The 20170-nt window shown below is 44.0% G+C and overlaps 1 protein-coding gene across 1 annotated transcript in view; it reads right to left on the minus strand.

Annotated features, from left to right (window-relative positions):
• LOC125239859 (mannosyl-oligosaccharide glucosidase) overlaps positions 1-20170 on the minus strand; it is a 40572-nt gene that overhangs the window by 15667 nt on the left and 4735 nt on the right. The window contains exons 3-9 of the mRNA XM_048147582.1: positions 16260-16437; positions 13826-13985; positions 11719-11867; positions 10431-10618; positions 8885-9040; positions 7917-8065; positions 7419-7591 (exon numbers count right to left, since the gene is read on the minus strand). Coding sequence (XP_048003539.1) covers positions 7419-7591; positions 7917-8065; positions 8885-9040; positions 10431-10618; positions 11719-11867; positions 13826-13985; positions 16260-16437 — 1153 coding nt within the window. The remainder of the gene's footprint in view (positions 1-7418; positions 7592-7916; positions 8066-8884; positions 9041-10430; positions 10619-11718; positions 11868-13825; positions 13986-16259; positions 16438-20170) is intronic.

Below are 20170 nucleotides of genomic sequence, written 5' to 3' on the forward strand. Positions count from 1 at the left end.
AAGAAATATAATAACATTATATACCCCCGGAACCCTTTTCACCCCAGATTACGGTATTTATTAAATTGTCATTATGTAAAATGTCGGAAACTACGGAACCCTACACTGACGCGCTCTTGGTCGATTTTTCTTCTTAATGCTATGTAAGAGATAATAAAAAATTACACCTCCCAATTTATAATGTTTTTTTTGCAAAAAAAATATTTATTGCTCTCCGAGACATTTCTAAAAACCCCTGACTCAATGGGGATACGACGTTTCATAACAGAGTTCCTATGATCACCTTTCTGCTCCATCATCAGATTAGCTACATGATACTATAATATTGCATTGTCACTTGATTTACATAGGTGTGCAAAATTTCAGCTCAATTGGAAACCGGAAAGTGGGTCAAATTTAGCTTCTACGTTTTGACTCAAACTAACATAACTAACAAGGCAAGTTGAATAAAAGCTTGTACCTATAAAGGCTTCTGATACTAGATTTGCAATAAGTTTACTTGTCATAATTTAAGAACAGATGAGACAGACATATCCAATGACACAAGTCTATACCGTTTTTGTGAACTATCAAATCACCTCATACAATTTACGGCTGTAAGGCAACCAGGTAGGGTTTATTATTGCACTTTAATTACATATTAATGATTTCTAGCCCGTAAGATATATATTTGCTTTAACAATGGATAGATATTTATGCGGGTGAGAGTGTAATTTAGGTTTTTATAAAGAATCAAATATTTTTAAGCGACGCGATCAGATATGTATGCGGATAAGGACCCTCCCACATCTACCGTCTTGCGATCGTAGCGTCGGGCCAACTGTATGGCCGCGCTGACGCGGCGTCTTTTTCCATACAGTTGGCCCGACGCTATACGCTAGAAAGAGAGACGATGTTTTTGCAGGTCACGGAGCATCACAAATTTTTGCCGGGGACATATCGTCATATACTTATGGCCCCCTATAGAAAATCAGATATTTTTGCACGGCTGTTCATAGTCATTTATGCTGGTCACCAGCTGGTGTTCCATGAATATTTGGTCTAGTTGAGTGGAGAAGTGCCATTCAAAACAAGCGCTTTGTAAACAACGATGTATTTAGGTGATTTATAATTATTATTGTTTTCAACTTACGGTTACGTGTTCGCGATATGCACAAAGTAAATCTTTAATGAAATTGAGTCATTTTTTTATATACACAATTAAATTTGAACCAGAAGCACTATACCTATACCCGCTCGCATTCCCCTTTTTTCTATTCTAAGTAAGAATCGATTAATACGTATCTGAATATGTATGAATAAATTAAATTGTAATTGTTTACATACAACCTGTGAAGTTTGGTTGACAAAATTTGACGTAGGTACTGTCATATATATTTTTAAAATGACGTACTGTTAATACCAGCGTAATGAAAATGTATTCCAATGAGTAAAACAAAACATGAAACTTTTTTCAATTTAACCGAACTAGAATGAAATCATTTATACTCATTCGGTTGTGTTCGTTATTTTCTTTAATAATGTGATATATTTTTATTTATTTTTTATGCACAAGCCATGCACCTTTAAATTTTAAATGAGATTGGATCTCCACCTGACATATTTGATTTACCCTATTTATTTTGAGCACAGTTTTACACTGGTATGGTTTTTCGTGTACGTACACCATTTTCTGTCAAAATATTTGTCAAATTTAATTGTCAACGCGGAGCGACCGGCGACACGTCTGCCTCCGATGAGCCGCTCACGGCATCTAATCGAAAGGAGAATTCTGACAGCAATGGCGAATGTATGGAAATTTTACGATAGTTTAAATTTAAGGTAAAATTTCTTTGTTGCCTTTGAGAGGAAAAATATAAAAAACCTCAAAACTTCTAGTCCATTTATCTGGCTTTTAGAATCACTTAATGTTATAACTAAAGTATTGAATTTTTTTAACAAAGTTTACTAAACGGCGACATACGTTTTTCTCATTTTAGGTCAACTTTGCGTGTGTTTATTTATTATACCTTTAATAATTAGAGATTCTGAATAGTCAAAAGTTGTAGACACACTCTTTAAGATAATAACTCCATTTATTTTATTTCATTTAATTTAGAAATGTGAGCAGCATTTGTTAAACGCCGAATGCACTTTTCGAGGATTTCGTACGACCCCCTCTTAAGTGGAGATAGTTGAAGGGATGGAGAGTGACATAGGGGTACTTTTTGTCTCTTTCTAACGCGAGCGAAGCTGTGGGCAAAAGCTAGTAATATATAAAAATTTTACCTTCCAATAAAATTGTTATTATTTTGCCTGGTATATCCGAGGTCTTATATAGAGACCTGTTTATTATCTCCTGGTGGCGAGTCAGCTGGCGCGCAAGCCTTTGGTAGCCCTATTGGCATAGCATAGAAGAATAAGTGAATCGGTTGTTGAACCGATTTGACAGATGTATCAGTCGAAATCGCCTTCGATCCGCGAATATCTCGGTGCCAGAAACGCCTAAAGAGATTTTCGTGATGACGTTTAGCTTTAGTCAGCGAATAGTTAGAGAAATGACATTATTATACATTGTAGGCGAGGCTGACTTGAACAAGATACAAAAACCTTAGATACACTTTTATTATTAACAGACACGTTATTTTATCAGGTTATTATAAACCCAATTTCAGACACAAAGTGTGGAAATTAACTGTAAAAGTAGTGTAACTATCTGTACTGTAGCAGGGTAACGTAATTGATACTGCTTTTGTCAACCCTTTGTAAAAATTATCTAAATCAATATTAGCTTTGATATGACTATTTAAAGTCCAACGTCTTACGTCCATATCAAACACAGAAAAAGGTCATCACTCACGCGCCCGAGGGCTATTTGTTACGATACTGGTATTTTCGATCAGACTATTTTGCGTCAAGCGAGCGCGGTTACAAGCGAGACTCCTGAACTCTGAACTCTTTTAGTGAGGGCATTTGAGGATACTGATCGCTCGGTAAAACTAGCCTAGAAGATGAAAAGTACGAGCGCTGTCGATTGCTACTACACTGGACGGAGGTATCAGTCGATTTCTTCAAGTCAGTCATTGACTCTTAGGGTAATCCATTACCTAATCCAAAACCCGATGCGACGTATTTCTACTTCGTGCAATGAAGGTCGACAGTGTAGACTGAGAGGTGACGTCCGTGTCGCATCGCTGGTGGTTGCTGAACACGTCGTGGTAGCAGGTCAAGGGGTGAATTAAAACACCGCCACACATGCGCGCTTTGAGAGCGTAGGCGGAGCGCAATACTGGCGGTGCACCGCACAAACGCTGGCGTTGCGCCCAGTGGGCACTAGCGGGAACTAACGAGCGCGGATTGCGAGCGCAACGCGCGCGGGACGCGAGCGGAATGCGCGCGCATTCAGCGCGCTGATAGCGTAGCGTTAGCGAAGCGGAATGCGCTTTATGTGTGGCGGAGGCTTAATACGTACCGTTGTACGGCGTAATGCAGGGCTCTCGCAGACGAAGAGGTACGATGACGGGCAAAGCAGAAGAAGGCGAGGTCACCGAAGGTCACTTACTTGGCTCCCAGGGGGTGCATACTGACCTCGTACGACAGTCTGTTGGAGTCAGCAGTTACTGTCGTAGTTACTCGTAACAGAAGAGATGTAGTCCTGCCATCGTACAGCATAACATAACATACAACCGAACTGTGCATAGCATATAGTGCTATGCGAACCTTAATCCGGCTGCATGTCACTTCAGTCGCCAGCGCCACCGCCTGTTGAAGATTATTTTCCATCGGAAGAGCTTTACTTTGTACAATATTCCGATTATTGAAGGTCTTATCGGGCTGCAAATGCAAGCAAAACAGGAGCGATTGGCCTACAGCTATCGGCAGCTGTACGAGGTAATGCTGGAAACTGCAGCGGTGCAACCTTCCTCTGTAGACTACGAAAGTTGTGAAATTGATGAAATCAGGTTCTACGATCGAATCAAGCACTATATTAATTCAGTATAGTCGAGCCAGATGATAACTACTGAAGTCCTCCTGAGTTCCTGGCCCCTTTCGCTTTGAGCTGGAATCTCAAGTTCACTAAGGCGAAGCGGGTTTATTTTTCCCAATTTGTTTATTAGAGGCTCGGCGAATAAGTTAATCTCTCGAATGGACAGGAAGCGCCACAAGCCTCCGGGAAATCGTCGTGTACTTGGAACCCCCGCGGCCAGATTACCGATCGGTTTTGGTGTCCGCCCGGTAAACAGACGCACGCTCAGGATGCAGCACGCTGGCTCGAATTCAGATCTGGACATTCTGAAAGAGTTTTTTTTTTTAAATTCCGCAAACCTTTACGATGTCTTTGACCTACACAATGAGCGACGTACAGGAATCACAGGGTCGTCTCGCGAGGCGCCTCTCCGATTAGATAGCTCGCGAACATCTTCAGGACACCCTCGCAGCAGTGCGGCTCCTCGTCCGGTTATTGACGTCTTACCTCGTTCAACTATGGGTGGCCAAGCCACGTTAGGACGTAGCATCTTTAGAATTTATCTGTTCTCACTTCGGCGACGGAGGAGTCATTGGTCAAAATAGAGTGTAAATACTGTCGAAGTACTTCACGGGAACTGGTAAGAGAAGAGTGGATACCATAGTGTACGGGATGTCAGCTGATAGCGGCGCCCGGCGTCACATTGGAGGGCAGTATCAGCCTGGTTAGCAACAGAGTCTGCAACGATACCGTAGCAGACGGAGCCCGGATATGGTCGTGGCACCATTGTAGGGGAAGACAGTGCTCGCGGTGAGCGTGACATCTTAGGCGCGACGGACGTTATCAGCGTGGCGGCTAGCAGTACCAAGGGACCACATCAGCAATCTTACCAGCTTGTCACTGCAGCAGACGATGTTACGTTCGGCGGTGAGATTGAGACGGCCGTCGTCAGCTCGAAAGGCGTCTTCGATGCCCCTGTCGCGTCACGCAGTATCGTGTTCGGTGGCCCTCTCGAGGTCGCCGCCGTCAGCGCGGGAGGCACCGGCGCCAGCATGACAGTCAGCTACATCGGTGAACAGCATCAACAGAGTTCGCGGCGTCGTCACGGCAGACGCGGCAGGAAAATTAGCGACGCCTTCGCGGCAGCCGCAGTATTGCGCTCGGTGGCGCGATGAAGGTCGCCGCGTCTGCAATCTTACCTCGTGCGATCGAGGCGACATCAAGGCACCAGCATCAGCGTGTCGGCCGACGACACCGGTGGAAAACTTCAAGTAGCTTGCGGCGATGTCACGGCAGACGCAGCAGAAGGATTGCGACGCCTGTGCAGCGGTTAACAGTATTACGCTCCGCATCACCACTGAGGCTTGTCACGGCAGACGAACGCTCTGCATCACCATCGAGGCGCCAGCATAAGCGTGGCGGCCAGCGATACTGGTGGACAGCTTCAGCAGGGTCGCGGCGTTTTCACGGCAGATGAGCGCGCTGCATCACCATCGAGGCGCCAGCATAAGTGTGGCGGCCAGCGATACTGGTGGACAGCTTCAACAGGATCGCGGCGTTGTCACGGCAGATGAGCTCGCTGCATCACCATCGAGGCGCCAGCATAAGCGTGGCGGCCAGCGATACTGGTGGGCAGCAGCAGGATCGCGGCGTTGTCAGGGCTGACGAACGCTCTGCATCACCATCGAGGCGCCAGCATAAGCGTGGCGGCCAGCGATACTGGTGGACAGCTTCAGCAGGATCGCGGCGTTGTCAAGGCAGACGCACGCTCTGCATCACCATCGAGGCGCCAGCATAAGCGTGGCGGCCAGCGATACTGGTGGACAGCTTCAGCAGGCTCGCGGCGTTGTCAAGGCAGACGCACGCTCTGCATCACCATCGAGGCGCCAGCATAAGCGTGGCGGCCAGCGATACTGGTGGACAGCTTCAGCAGGATCGCGGCGTTGTCATTATAAGACCTCGGATATACAAACGGCACAAATAATATAAAAACAACTATAATTTAGGACACAACAAAAAATTCACCTTACAAATAAATGAGATCTTGCCAGGATTAGAACTCTGGGTCGGCCGTCAACGGAAAAAAGAAAGTCTCAAGAGTAGATATACTTAGTATGAAGTTTCTGACGTTAACGCGAGCTAAGCCGCGGGAAAAAGCTTCTTCATCGTCTCGTCTCGAAGCAATTTATGTCAAAGTTTGCAAAACAAAGTACCAGGGATCAGAACTCACCTGGAGTCTGGTGAACATTCGCTCGAGAGTTCTTCGTAACGGCCACTGCGCTTGGAAGAGTTGAGGCTGTGTTTTGACTAGATTTACTATTGTGGCTACAGTGGCTACTCCTGCCGGCGTATCATGCTTCTAATTTTATCACTTATCCACGTGGATAAGACGTCTGTCACGCTTTAGCAAGTACGTCAGTGTGAGAGTGACAGATGTCTTATCCACGTGGATAAGTGATAAAATTGGAAGCATGGTAGGCCGGCTGCTTAAATTCTAGACTGTTCTAGATTTGTCTAGAACCGGTTTCAAGTCAAATTTTGCTAAAGAAACAGAGAATTTGGTAACCTGAAGTACCAGGCAATCAGAACTCACCTGGAGTCTGGTGAACATACGCTCGAGAGTTCTTCATAACTGCCATTGCGCTTGGAAGAGTTGAGGCTGTGTTTTGACTAGATAGCCTATTGTTATATCACTGGCTACTCCTGCTTACATTCAAGATTGTTCTAGAATTGTCTAGAACCGGTTTCAAGTCAAATTTTGTTAAAGAAACCGAAAATTTGGTAACCTAAAGTACCAGGCGATCAGAACTCACCTGGAGTCTGCTGAACATTCGCTCGAGAGTTCTTCGTAACGGCCACTGCGCTTGGAAGAGTTGAGGCTGTGTTTTGACTAGATTTACTATTGTGGCTACAGTGGCTACTCCTGCTTAAATTCTAGACTATTCTAGATTTGTCTAGAACCGGTTTCAAGTCAAATTTTGCTAAAGAAACAGAGAATTTGGTAACCTGAAGTACCAGGCGACCAGAACTCACCTGGAGTCTGGTGAACATTCGCTCGAGAGTTCTTCGTAACGGCCACTGTGCTTGGAAGAGTGGCTGTGTTTTGACTAGATGGACTATGGACTATTGTTATATTATACTCCTGCTTAAATTATAGATTGTTCTAGATTTAACTAGAACCGGTTTCAAGTCAAATTTTGCTAAAGAAACCGAAAATTTGGTAACCTAAAGTACCAGGCGATCAGAACTCACCTGGAGTCTGGTGAACATTCGCTCGAGAGTTCTTCGTAACGGCCACTGCGCTTGGAAGAGTTGAGGCTGTGTTTTGACTAGATGGACTATTGTTATATCACTGGCTACTCCTGCTTAAATTCTAGATTGTTCTAGATTTGTCTAGAACCGGTTTCAAGTCAAATTTTGCTAAAGAAACCGAAAATTTGGTAACCTAAAGTACCAGGCGATCAGAACTCACCTGGAGTCTGGTGAACATGCGCTCGAGAGTTCTTCGTAACGGCCACTGCGCTTGGAAGAGTTGAGGCTGTGTTTTGACTAGATGGGCGATGGTTAGCAGCAGCATGGGAGGGTTGGCTGCTGCGTTACTTTGGACTACGAATTCTTTGGGTACTCTTGCTAGGGCCTCAGTTCCTGGTCACGAAAAATATCTATAATTATGTATTATATATTCAATAAACGAAATAGTACATTACTATACAAGTGCGGAAAAAAGGCAGTTCGAAACGAGTGACGATAAATTGCGGCACGACCGAAGGGAGCCATTTCTCGCATCTGCTATAAAAAGCACCATTTGTATTGAAAAATAAATTATGTTCATCTAATCAATTAAATTTGGAAGACGTCACAAAGGCGAAGTCGAGGGTCGACACAAATCTCAAGATATCTCATCATGGGAAGGAATAAAAGACACCTCAAAAACACGTTAAGTATTTGATGGCTTATTTCAACAGCTCACCAAGTATTTGCTCCCTGGGGATCCAGCCTTCGACATTGATCAGGTCCAGCCAGTGAGCAGCTATGTCCATCTGGATGTCTGGAGACCAGCGCTGGATGAGGAGTCCGTGGAAACCCTCGTCCCAGAGGAACCCTCGGGGGAAGAAGGATCTGTTGACAATAGACAATTTTTTTAAATATCCCCGTCGCACCCGATCCCGATACACAACATATTGTCCCGTCTCTGTCACCAAAGCAATACCTATCTCTGTCACCCCAGACCCCAGCTCAGCTCTGCTCTGTCTCTGTCGCTCAATTGTTCGATGACGTCACTAGGAACCAGTTTCATCGAAGCTCTTGTTAAGCTATGTACTCCTGGTAGCTTCGACAAAAGCGCGTGAGTTTAATGATATTTTTGATAGTAAAATGGTGGCAAATAAGCATACAACTGGTCTGTTAAGTAAGCAGACACTTTAGCCTATACGATGTTGCTGCCTTTATAGGTGTTACATGCACGTTGCCAACTTATTACTGAGGTTTAAACCATAGAGAATCGAGTATTATAGAGAGTTACTGTCAAAGTAAAATGTATATAATCATAATCACAGTGCATATACTTCTATCTCTCGACACAGACTTAACACTTTTGAACCTCAGTTTTGACAATTTGGCCCATATTGTTAGCTTGATATGTGTTAAAATGCTAAATATTAATATTAGTGCCATTTAGTGCCATCTAGCCGAGCATTCCCCAAAGGTGTAACGCCATCTAGGTCACCGTACCATTTTCTCTAGGGCTTTGAGGTACGTTTTTTTCTTAGACTTTATCCGTCTATACGGAGTTACATACATATGTCTTTGTTTAAACTAACGATCTGTGGGTAGATTTGAAGGGACTTTGACAGTAATTTATAAAGGTCTTGTTGGACCAAGTCCTTGTGTCTCCTTGTATTTCTAACTATGAAATAACATTTAAAAAAAGAATCTAACCTGCTAGGCACAGCGGTGTATAGAGGGGCCCTCCAGTAAGGCACCGGTTCTCTCGTGTACTGTGACTGAACGCGACCCGCGCCGTAGAAATAGCCTATACCTCCGATCATGTTTGACAGAGCCGCTTGAGCTATGCTGATGTCCTGATCTGTATAACTGTAACAAATAGATTTTTTTTATACTACGTCGGTGGCAAACAAACATACGGTCCGCCTGATGGAAAGCGGTCACCGCAACCTATGGACGCCTGCAACTTAAAGAGTGTCACATGCGCGTTGCCACCCCATTACAAACTTGTACACTCCCCTTTGCTGTGTTAAATATAAGTACACAGCAAAAAGGAGTGTACAAGTTCCAAGGAGGATTTGGGTTGCCGACGACTCAAAGGACAATAGACGGAACAAATTAGTTCCGTAAGTCCTCCCGTCGTCAGCACCCTGCACCCTCGTTGAGCTCTGGCAGCCTTACTCACCGGCAGGAACACAACACTATGAAAAGTTTTTTGCAAACAATTTTTTTCCACTAACTTTTATCGCCGACTGTACCTTTCTTTGAACAGTCATCTACTGCTCTCCGAGACGTTTCTAAAAACCCCTTACTCGATGGGGGGATTCAACGTTTCATAACAAAGTTCCTACGACCATTTTTCTGCTCCATCATCAAATCAGCTCCATGATACCATAATATTGCATTGTCACGTGATTTGCATATGTATGCAAAATTTCAACCTAATCGGAAACCGGGAAGTGGGTCAAATTTAGCTTCTACGTTTTGACGCATACTAACATACTAACAAGGCAAGTCGAATAAAAGCTTGTAAAAATGGCGTATCGGGGTTTTTTCAATGTTGTACAAAGTTCAATATTGCTTAAAAAAGTAAGTTGTATCGCGATGTCTTGTTTGACATAATGTTTTACATCAAACTTGCAACATAAAAAAAATTTAATATGATTTTAAGAAGTTAAATACGGCATTAGAAATTTTTCAGTACAGATGGTGTTTTTTTACGCACTAGTGCGAGAAGTGGTTCGTTATATGCCAGGTCCAAACTTCGGAGGGCCATCTGTACTGAAAAACGTCGTACGATACACGTGCGAAAAGAAAATTCGTAACTCGTGTTTTAATTTATCGCCACTCGTTTCGAACTTCCTTTTTTACACACTTGTATCTGAGTAGAGCGATTCTGAGTGGGAACCACATAAAAATTTCCATATCCAAAAGTGGAGTGGACAACTTTGAAAAAAAAATGGCCCAACTACCCGAAAATGTACAAAATATTGATTCAGAGTATAGGTACAGTATAATAAAGAGTACTATCGTACAGTATGGCCACTCCCGCTCCCCGCTGAAAGTGCCGCCCACCCCCTCTCGGTTACCTCACAGTTACCGCCTGTGAAAAACGCGAACAGTCGACCTGTCATATTTCACTCATACAAGCATGGTACTCGTTCACCTACACGAGCTTAGACTGTGTGCTAGGAACGCGCCTCTTTCATATATTTGATCGCCAGTGTCCGAGGTGTGGTATTAATATCGATAAACTTACTTTTTCTCTCTTAAGCCAAATTTACGTTCAAATTCTTCGTTGAAGATTCTCTTCTTGTCTTCTAACACCCTGGTATACTCCTCCCCCTTCAGAGCGGGGGTGGGGAGGTCCTCTATAGTGAACACTACGTCCATAACGAAGGGGGGTTCCACTATCATCTGGATTGGTACGAAGTTTACTTCTGCATCCTGAAAAAAAAACGTTTTCGAAAATAAAATAATTTTTTCCCCTCACTAGCTCGGAAACACGTGTTTTGTCCTTTAATACCAGCGAGTAAAAACGTAGTGGATAAAGTAATTTGACCTTGAATATAGTCAAATTTTCTGCTTTAAAACTGATAAAAGTGGATGTATTTAGTGATGAAGATGATTTACCACCTGTGGAATTACTGGAAGCAGTGATAAACGCGTTCTTTGCGTTGTACTTTCCTCGCTATAGTGAGGGGAAAAGTTTTGTGTTACACACGGGTGCAACTGTTACTTCTCGTGTGTTGAAAAACTCGCCAAGTTCAGGATTCTATTCTCGAACCACTCGCTTCGCTCGAGGTTCAACTATAGAATCCTTCCAATTCCACACTCGGCGTTAAAATACAACTTTGCACACCCTTGTATAACAAATAACTATTAAATTTAAAAGCATATTAATGTGTTGTCATGGCAACCCATATGATTTGATAGTTCGTGGACTAATAATATTAGTCTAATATCGTTCGAGATGGGCCCCAGACCGTTCGTCAAGTAAAAATAAGTCCTTATTGAATAGAATCGCAAGAGCAACTCTAAATATAAAGCATAGATTAAAATATAAGTATGATACCATCCCATACATTAAAATGCGACCGCCTAAGAACGGCACTACACTTTTCATCATCGCACAAAAAATGTCTTGTAGCTCTTGTAGTTTATTTTTTATATAAGGCCATCGACAGATTGGCGCTCATCCACACAGGCTTGTGTTGTGGCAGACAACGATAAATGGTAACGATATACGCATCCATGACTCAGGAACAAATATCTGGCTTTCAGACAAATTACCCTACCGGGATTTGACGCTCCGGCTGCAGGAGATGAGCTACCCTGCGCCGACCGGGTAGATGTCACTTTTGCGAGGGTTCTTCAAATGCTAATCTCCATAGATTGCAAGTTTCTAATGGGTGGCAACTTAACGCATGTACATAATCGAGTTGCAACAAGTCCATAGGTTACGGTGACCGCATCTCCGTGGCGGAGTGTATACCTCTTTATGACTTCGATATGGTAATCTATGATAAAAATAAAGATCAATTTACCTTGTTCCTCAATTCGTCGTCAGGGCTAAGCACAGCTATTTTGCCGAAAGTAGGATGCGCCTCAGCTTTCAAAAGAGAGTAGAACTTCTCCTTCAGAAGATGGAGCCCTGGTGCGTGACCTTCAGAAAACGATGTGTGGAGGACCTTGCCTGGCAGAAAAATAATGGTATTTTAATTGGACTGGCAGATGTACAGAACCACAGTATAAGCACAGTATAATAAAAGTACTAAGTACTATCGTACAGTATGGCCACTCCCGCTCCCCGCTGAAAGTGCCGCCCACCCCCTCTCGGTTACCCCAGTTACCGCCTGTCAAAAATGCGAACAGTCAACCTGTCATAACTCACTCATACAAGCATAGTACGCGTTCACCTACACGAGCTTAGACTGTGTGCTAGGAACTAGGAACGCGCCTCTTTCATATAATTTGATCGCCAGTGACCGAGGTGTGGTGTAAATTTTTTCACCTTATCAATAAGGACGACTCAGTAATAACTCTTCTAACAAATTTTGCGCCGCGCGGTTTGTCCTTGAGAAGCGCTCGCACGCAGCGAGGTGCAGAGAGGTATGTGCGGAACCGAATGATGCCGGTCGCGTCAGTACGCGGCGCGTGCGAGAGAGCCAAATACCGATCGCGGGAGATTAACTACTGAGTCGTCCTTTATACTGTGACAGAACTATCATATCGCTTACGCTTAAAGACTACTAAATTGTGCGAAAGAGATGCCGACATGTATATGAACATCCCATGAGTGCAAAAGAGACAGACTAATGACAAAGCGCGACCATTTTTGACCTCGACAACGGTCGCTAGCGGCCTAAACAATTTGAGTTTAAATCGGACCGTTCAGTACAAAAAAAAATATGTTTAACACAGTGGGTGATTTCCGTTTTTAGGGTTCCGTAGTCAACTAGGAACCCTTATAGTTTCGCCATGTCTGTCTGTCCGTCCGTCCGTCCGTCCGTCCGTCCGTCCGTCCGTCCGCGGATAATCTCAGTAACCGTTAGCACTAGAAAGCTGAAATTTGGTACCAATATGTATATCAATCACGCCAACAAAGTGCAAAAATAAAAAATGGAAAAAATGTTTTATTAGGGTACCCCCCCCCCCCTACATGTAAAGTGGGGGCTGATATTTTTTTTCATTCCAACCCCAACGTGTGATATATTGTTGGATAGGTATTTAAAAATTAATAAGGGTTTACTAAGATCGTTTTTTGATAATATTAATATTTTTGGAAATAATCACTCCTAAAGGAAAAAAAAGTGCGTCCCCCCCCCCTCTAACTTTTGAACCATATGTTTAAAAATATGAAAAAAAATCATAAAAGTAGAACTTTATAAAGACTTTCTAGGAAAATTGTTTTGAACTTGATAGGTTCAGTAGTTTTTGAGAAAAATACAGAAAACTACGGAACCCTACACTGAGCGTGGCCCGACACGCTCTTGGCCGGTTTTTTTCCCATATTTGATCGTCATTGTCCGAGGTGTGACCAGGTTGACTCTAGTTGTATACTCACCAAGTGTGTGAGGTTGTGTTTTTGCCAAGAGTAGCACTGAAACTTAGTAGTTCATGTGTTCTGCCTACCCCTTTATGGGATACAGGCGTGATTATATGTATGTATAAATAAATAAATAAATAAATATTGGGGACACCTTACACAGATCAACTTAGCCCCAAACTATACTTCGTTTCTTTTAAGATTAGAATTGATTCTTCTTCTCTTCGATTTCGGCCGATACCACTGATTTCTTGGAACTTATAACATAGTAATACTATGTATATAAGTTCCAAGAAATCAGTGGTATCGGCCGAAATCGAAGAAGGAAGGTCTACGACCACTGCTTCTTTGTTTACCCGTTTGACAGATAATTCTAATCTTAAAAGAAACGAAGTATAAGCAAAGCTTGTACTATGGGTGCTATGCGAGGATAGACATACTTAAATATATAAATACATACATACTTATATACATAGAAAACATCCATGACTCTGGAACAAATATCTGTGTACATCACACAAACAAATGCCCATACCGGGATTCGAACCCAGGACCGCGGCTGAGCCAGACCGGCCGTCAAATCGTCGGTATGTATGTATACTCACCGTGTAGTGGTACCAAGTTGACCCTAAAGTTGTGGAGCTGAGGCGTATGTCCGTGCAGGGCTCCGCCCTCGAGCCAGAGCCGCGAGAGCGGCCCCGCGCGCCCGAGAGACTCGTCTAGGGCTCCATACCACACTAGTACATAGGGCGCGTACACATTGTTCTGGAATAATAGATTAAATTATTAATATGGGTTCTTAGATCTTAGCAAAGACATATGTAACTCCGTATAGACGGATAAAGTCTAAGAATTAACTTTTTAACAAAAAATAAAACCGCCTTCAAAAATAAGCGCGTTACAAAACACGGAGAAACTAAAAAGCAAAAAATAATAAACCTTTGAATTCAGATTTCTTATCGTATTGCAATTATCTAAACATCCAAATTATAAACAAATCAATTATTTTTGTAGTCGGTACCAGACCTGTTCGTCGCCTTGTTATTGCCTGTTTGCCCCACCCAACCATACACAGGCTGGTACCGACTCCAAAAATAATTGATTTGTTTATAATTTGGATGTTTAGATTATTGCAATACGATAAGAAATCTGAATTCAAAGGTTTATTATTTTTTGCTTTTTAATTTCTCCGTGTTTTGTAACGCGCTTATTTTTGAAGGCGGTTTTATTTTTTGTTAAAAGTTAATTTATTTGTTGATTTTTAGTGGTTCCTAGTGATATTATATGTATCAGTCCGAATATATGTACAGTAGTGAAAGAATTATCCTTTAACTCCTAACCATTGAGGAGTTGACCTTCCATCATCAGCTCAGCCACATAAAATTACTACCGTCAGGCGTAAATACTGGTGTACCTTTGAAAAATACACTAAAAACATTACATGTGCCTATAACATTTGAAGAGTTCCCTCGATTTCTCCAAGATCCCATCATCAGACCCTGACTTGGTGCCAATGGGACCATCTCGGGGTTATACCCGTTCGATCAAAAAAAAAATTTTGAAAATCGGTCCACGATTCTCGGAGATATCGAGTAACATACATACAAAAAAAAAATAAAAAAATAATAAAAAAAAAATAAAAAAAATAATAATAAAAGATAAAAAAAATAATAAAAAAAATAATAAAAAATAATAAAAATAATAAAAAAAATAAAATAAATAAAAAAAATAAAAAAAATAAAAATAAAAACATTCAGTCGAATTGAGAACCTCCTCCTTTTTTGAAGTCGGTTAAAAAAAACGTACCTCAAAGAGAAAAACGTACCGTGGCCTAGATGGCGTTACACCTTTGGGGACGCTCGACTAGATCGCGCTAATATTCATATTTGACATTTTAACACATGAAATAAAACTATGGAAACGGATTAAATCGCGTACAATGAATTTAAAATTCATCCCGACGTTTCGAACTCTTTACAGCGTTCGTGGTCAACGGGTGACTGAGGAAAAATTACAATGTGCAAAAGCTACCCACATACAAGAAATATTAACGAACCATGACCACAAATAATATAGATTTTTAAGGCAGGATCACACACTATTAATAAAGCCAGTTATACAATATTCAAAAAAAATTAAAAATTACTATGTTAAAAAATAATTAACCAATTAATCTACACACAATTGACAAAAACAAACTGCAAATGCGCGATTTAATCCGTTTCCATAGTTTTATTTCAACAGAACATGTCAGATTTAAAAGTAGTCCTGGGTTCAAATTCTGATAATGAAAACGTGGAGATCTTTTCAGAGGCAATACACACATAAACTCACGCCTGTATTGCCAAAGGGGATAGGCAGAGCACATGAAACTGCTCAAGTTTCAATGCCACACTTAGCTTTTAAACAAAAAAAAACATCGTGAAGGATAACATCGTGAGGAAACCGGACTAATTCCAATAAGGTCTAGTTTACCCTTCGGGTTGGAAGGTCAGATGGCAGTCGCTTTCGTAAAAACTAGTGCCCACGCTAAATCTTGGGATTAGTTGTCAAAGCGGACCCCAGGCTCCCATGAGCCGTGGCAAATGCCGGGATAACGCTAGGAGGATGATGAATAAAGTGACTACTATAGTATGAATTTTCTGAGATGATTTTTTGGCTTTTGCCGTAATCTGTTAAACAAAAGCCATTGTTTCCATTATTCACGGCGGCTAGCTCCCATTTAAACGGCACGCGCTAAAGTCTCAGTATAGTTAAAAAGCAACTATCATGATAGTAATAAGGTTCAAATCCATAAAAATCCATTTCGGAGATAACACTTTTTGTAATATTCGAAAAAAGTTAACTGCATACTGCGAATTGTTTCATAAATTCGAACCTATTGCTATCATGATAGTTGCTTTTTAACTACACTGAGACTTTAGCGCGTGCCGTTTAAACGGGAGCTAGCGGCCGTGAATAATAGAAACAAAGGCTTTTGTTTAACAGATTACGGCAAAAACCAAAAAACCTCAGAAAATTAATACTATACTAATATACCTTAGCAGTAACATTGATGCGAACAGTCCAGTGCCCCCCGTGCTCCCCGCCTGGGGTTTTGACGAAGCTGGTGAACATCTCGTGCGGCGGGTCCTCTATACGTTGCTCCCCGAAATGCACACCGTCGTGGTGGAGCCAGCCGTAGGAGGGCAGGTTGTCGCCCTGGTCGCACCAGTGCCTAAAAATAGTTTAAGTGTGTTTTAGGGTGGGTATTTTTTTTAATATTGGGTACACCGTACCAGTGGCGGAGCGTCGATACAACTCGATTCCCAACGGGTTCCCTAAAATTTTCTAGTATCTCTAGAAGTCCATACAAAACAGATTCCAAAAACCCCTCCGGCTTTACCAACGAAAATTTTCACGCCCCGCCACTGCACCGTACACATATCAACTTAGCCCCAAACTAAACAATAATAAAATTAAAACCACAACCAACACCGCGTCAGCGGCGAAGAGACCCGAAAGGGTAGAAGTGCGTGAGGGCGGGAAGTCTGCTGACGGACCCCCGATCGTTGTGAAGAGTGGGCTTCCGAGTTCCGGTGAGGAGCAGAGTAGTCTACGGAGAGGAACTGGGCAGGGTACTCCGGATGTCCTACAACTGGAAGGCCTGTCACTAAGTGAAGAAGCAGAGCTGCTGCGTTCGCCGAAGGGGGGGACAACCGAAAGGGAGGCCACACCTGCGGAGAACGGGCCGTTCTACAAGTATAAGTCGAAGGCCCAGAAAAAGAAGGCTAAGCTACTTAGGAGAAAGGCTGTGATTGCTGGGGAAAGGGGTGGCGTTCCGGTGTTGGAGTTTAAGGGGGACGCCAAACCTGGCCCGAGCAAACGCGGCCTTAAGATGAAGAGACAGAGCACGGATGAGGGTCGCTCGGAGCGTCCTCCAGCGAAGCGCCAAAATCAGGGCAGGGCGGCTGCAGACGGACCACGGAACGTCGCTAGGGCGAACCGAGGTCTGGCTGTGGCTGTGTGCCGTGAGGATGGAGTTTCGGTGGATGAGGCCTTAGCGAAACTCATCAGGAGAAAGCTGACGCAGTTAATTGAGGTGATCGTCCTGCAGGTAGTAAGGGGGGAGCCGGGCGTAGTAGCACCGAGGTTCGCGACGTCGGGTTTGGTGTCGGAAGGGTTTTTCCTTGTGACACCAAAATCGACGGAGTCAAGGGACTGGCTACTAGGTCAGGACTTCGGAGAGCTGGATGGTCACCGGATTATCGTGCGGAAGCTGGAGCAGACCAGGGTTCAGGTTTGGGTTCCGGGCGAGGCGGAGACTGAGTACGTAAAGGAGTTCCTTTACGCTCAGAACCCGGATCGCCGGGATCTCAAATTCCTGGAATGGAAAGCGGCGGGCAGAGATGCTCTGGAGATAGGGACTAGATTGACCTACTTGGTCCCGGAAGGTGTGGAGGAGATCTGGGGCGAGGAGAAGACGAAGGTCCTGGACTTCTCCGCTACCAGTGTTAGAGTTAGGATACTGAGGGCCAACATAACTCAACAACCCTCAGATCCTACTAATGAAGAACCCGAACCGGGAAAGGAGAGGTCGGTGCCGGGCGATGGACATACGAATGAGAGGGGGGGTATGGACGTCGTCGACGGCGGCGAGCTCTCTGAGTAGCGGTTCCGGGGACAGCGACACTACACACATCAATTAACAATATGAACACACAAAATACACTAAACACACACCTATACACAAGCACACACACAAACATTTGCCAAGTAAACCTCCAACATTGCAAAGACGCAATGTCCGAACTAGGACAATATGTTAGGAGGGCCAAAGTTGAAATAGCACTGCTGCAAGAACCTTATGCATGGAGGAACCGGGTGGCAGGCCTGGGACATCTGGGGGGAGCTCTATACTATGAGGGAAATGGTGAGCTACCTCCTAGAGCATGCATTTATGTGAGTAATAATGTGAGAAATATGGGATGCTTCATGACCATGTGTTGCAGAGACCTTGTCGTGGTGGAGACCTACTTCATCAACGACGAAGGGAAGAGGTGCAAGGTGGCGCTGGCGTCCTGCTATCTGCCGGGCGACGCAGTGACACCCACAAAGGAATTGGAAGAAACGGTTCTGAGGTATAGAGGTAGGAAAATACCCCTGATAGTAGGTTGCGATGCTAACTCACATCATGAGGTGTGGGGGAGCACCGACACCAACGAAAGGGGGGAATCTCTATTAGAATTCTTAATAAGCAGCGACCTGGAGATCATAAACACAGGCGACACACCTACGTTTATAACAAGGGCGAGGAGAGAAGTGCTGGACATCACTGTAGCATCGAGAGAGATATCAGGCAAGGTAAAATGTTGGAGAGTGGACGAGGAGGACAGCATGTCTGACCACCGAAGGATACTCTACAGCATTGATTGTCGGGTAGAAAAGATGAAGGTAAGAAATCCACGCAAAACAGACTGGACGAAGTTCGGAGAGGAGCTAAAGAGAAATTCTGTCTCGGGTGGTAGGTACGAAAGTATTGACGACCTGGACAAAGGAGCACTCAGGCTGAAGGAGTTAGTAATAGCAGCATACCACAAGGCATGTCCAGAGAAACTCGTGCAGGCAGGTAAAGGACAGCCATGGTGGAGCAGAGAATTACAGAAGGTAAGGAAGAAGGTTCGCAAGGCTATGAGGGTAGCGGTAAAGAAAGGCGACGCTCATAGCTGGGACGAGTACAGAGAGGTCAGGAATAAGTATACCAGACTAAGAGAGAGAGCTAGACAGGAGGGCTGGAGAAGATTTACAGAAGACATTGACAGTTACTCAGAAGGTGCGAGGGTGGTAAAGCTATTAGCTGGTGACCGGGCGTGCCAACTGGGGAGCCTAAGAGTAGACGGTGACTTAATCACAGAGCCGGAGAGGGTACTGAGTACTATGCTGAGCACACATTTTCCGGGCTGTGAGGAGGTGACAGAGATAGATGAGCAGGTGAGCCGGGGGGAGGCCGACTGGGGAGGTGCGGCGGAAGTGGTGGAGGAGAGCAGGATGGAGTGGGCGCTCTTCTCCTTTGCACCCTTCAAGTCTGCGGGCCCGGATGAGGTCCTACCGGTACTACTGCAGAAAGGGTATGAGCACATAAAAGATGACCTACTGGAACTATACAGGGCAAGTATCGCTCACAGACACATTCCAAAGGTGTGGAGAGAGGTAAGGGCGGTTTTCCTACCTAAACCAGGCAAGAAATCATATCAAGAGGTAAAATCATTTAGAAGCATAAGTCTATCGTCTTTTGTCCTAAAGACCCTAGAGAAGGTGATAGACAAGCATATAAGAGAGAAGGCCAACTGCAGTGGAGACCCGCTTCACGGGAATCAGCATGCATATATGGCTGGGAAGTCAACGGAGACGGCCCTTCACAACCTAGCTGTGAGGGTAGAAAGGGCACTAGAATCGAAACAGTACGCTCTAGGCTGCTTCTTCGACGTGGAGGGGGCCTTTGACAGGGCTACCTTCCAAGCCGTTGAAGAGAGTCTGGAGAGAGAAGGCATCCGACCGACATTAGCGCAGTGGATAGGCAGTATGCTTAGGTGCAGGTCTATAACGGCGGAGTTGGGAGGAATAACAAAGACGATTAGTCCCAGGAGGGGGTTCCCGCAGGGAGGCTGCTTGTCACCCTTGATGTGGTGTCTACTTCTGGACTCTATGGTAAGAGAACTCAACAGGGGAGGCTTGTACATGCAGGCCTACTCTGATGACGGAGTACTACTGGTGAGAGGTATGGTCCTCAGTGTCATGAGGAACATAATGGTAAGAGGTCTCAGACAGGTACTGGGATGGTGCAGAGGGAGAGGACTGGATCTCAATCCGTCGAAAACTAAGCTGGTGTTATTCACTAATAAGAGGAAAAAAGAGCTGGAACCCATAAAAATAGAGGGCGTAGAACTAGAAATAGTAGACGAGTTCAAATA

This window comes from Leguminivora glycinivorella, chromosome 26 (assembly GCF_023078275.1).
Source record: "Leguminivora glycinivorella isolate SPB_JAAS2020 chromosome 26, LegGlyc_1.1, whole genome shotgun sequence".
Classification (NCBI taxonomy): domain Eukaryota; kingdom Metazoa; phylum Arthropoda; class Insecta; order Lepidoptera; family Tortricidae; genus Leguminivora; species Leguminivora glycinivorella.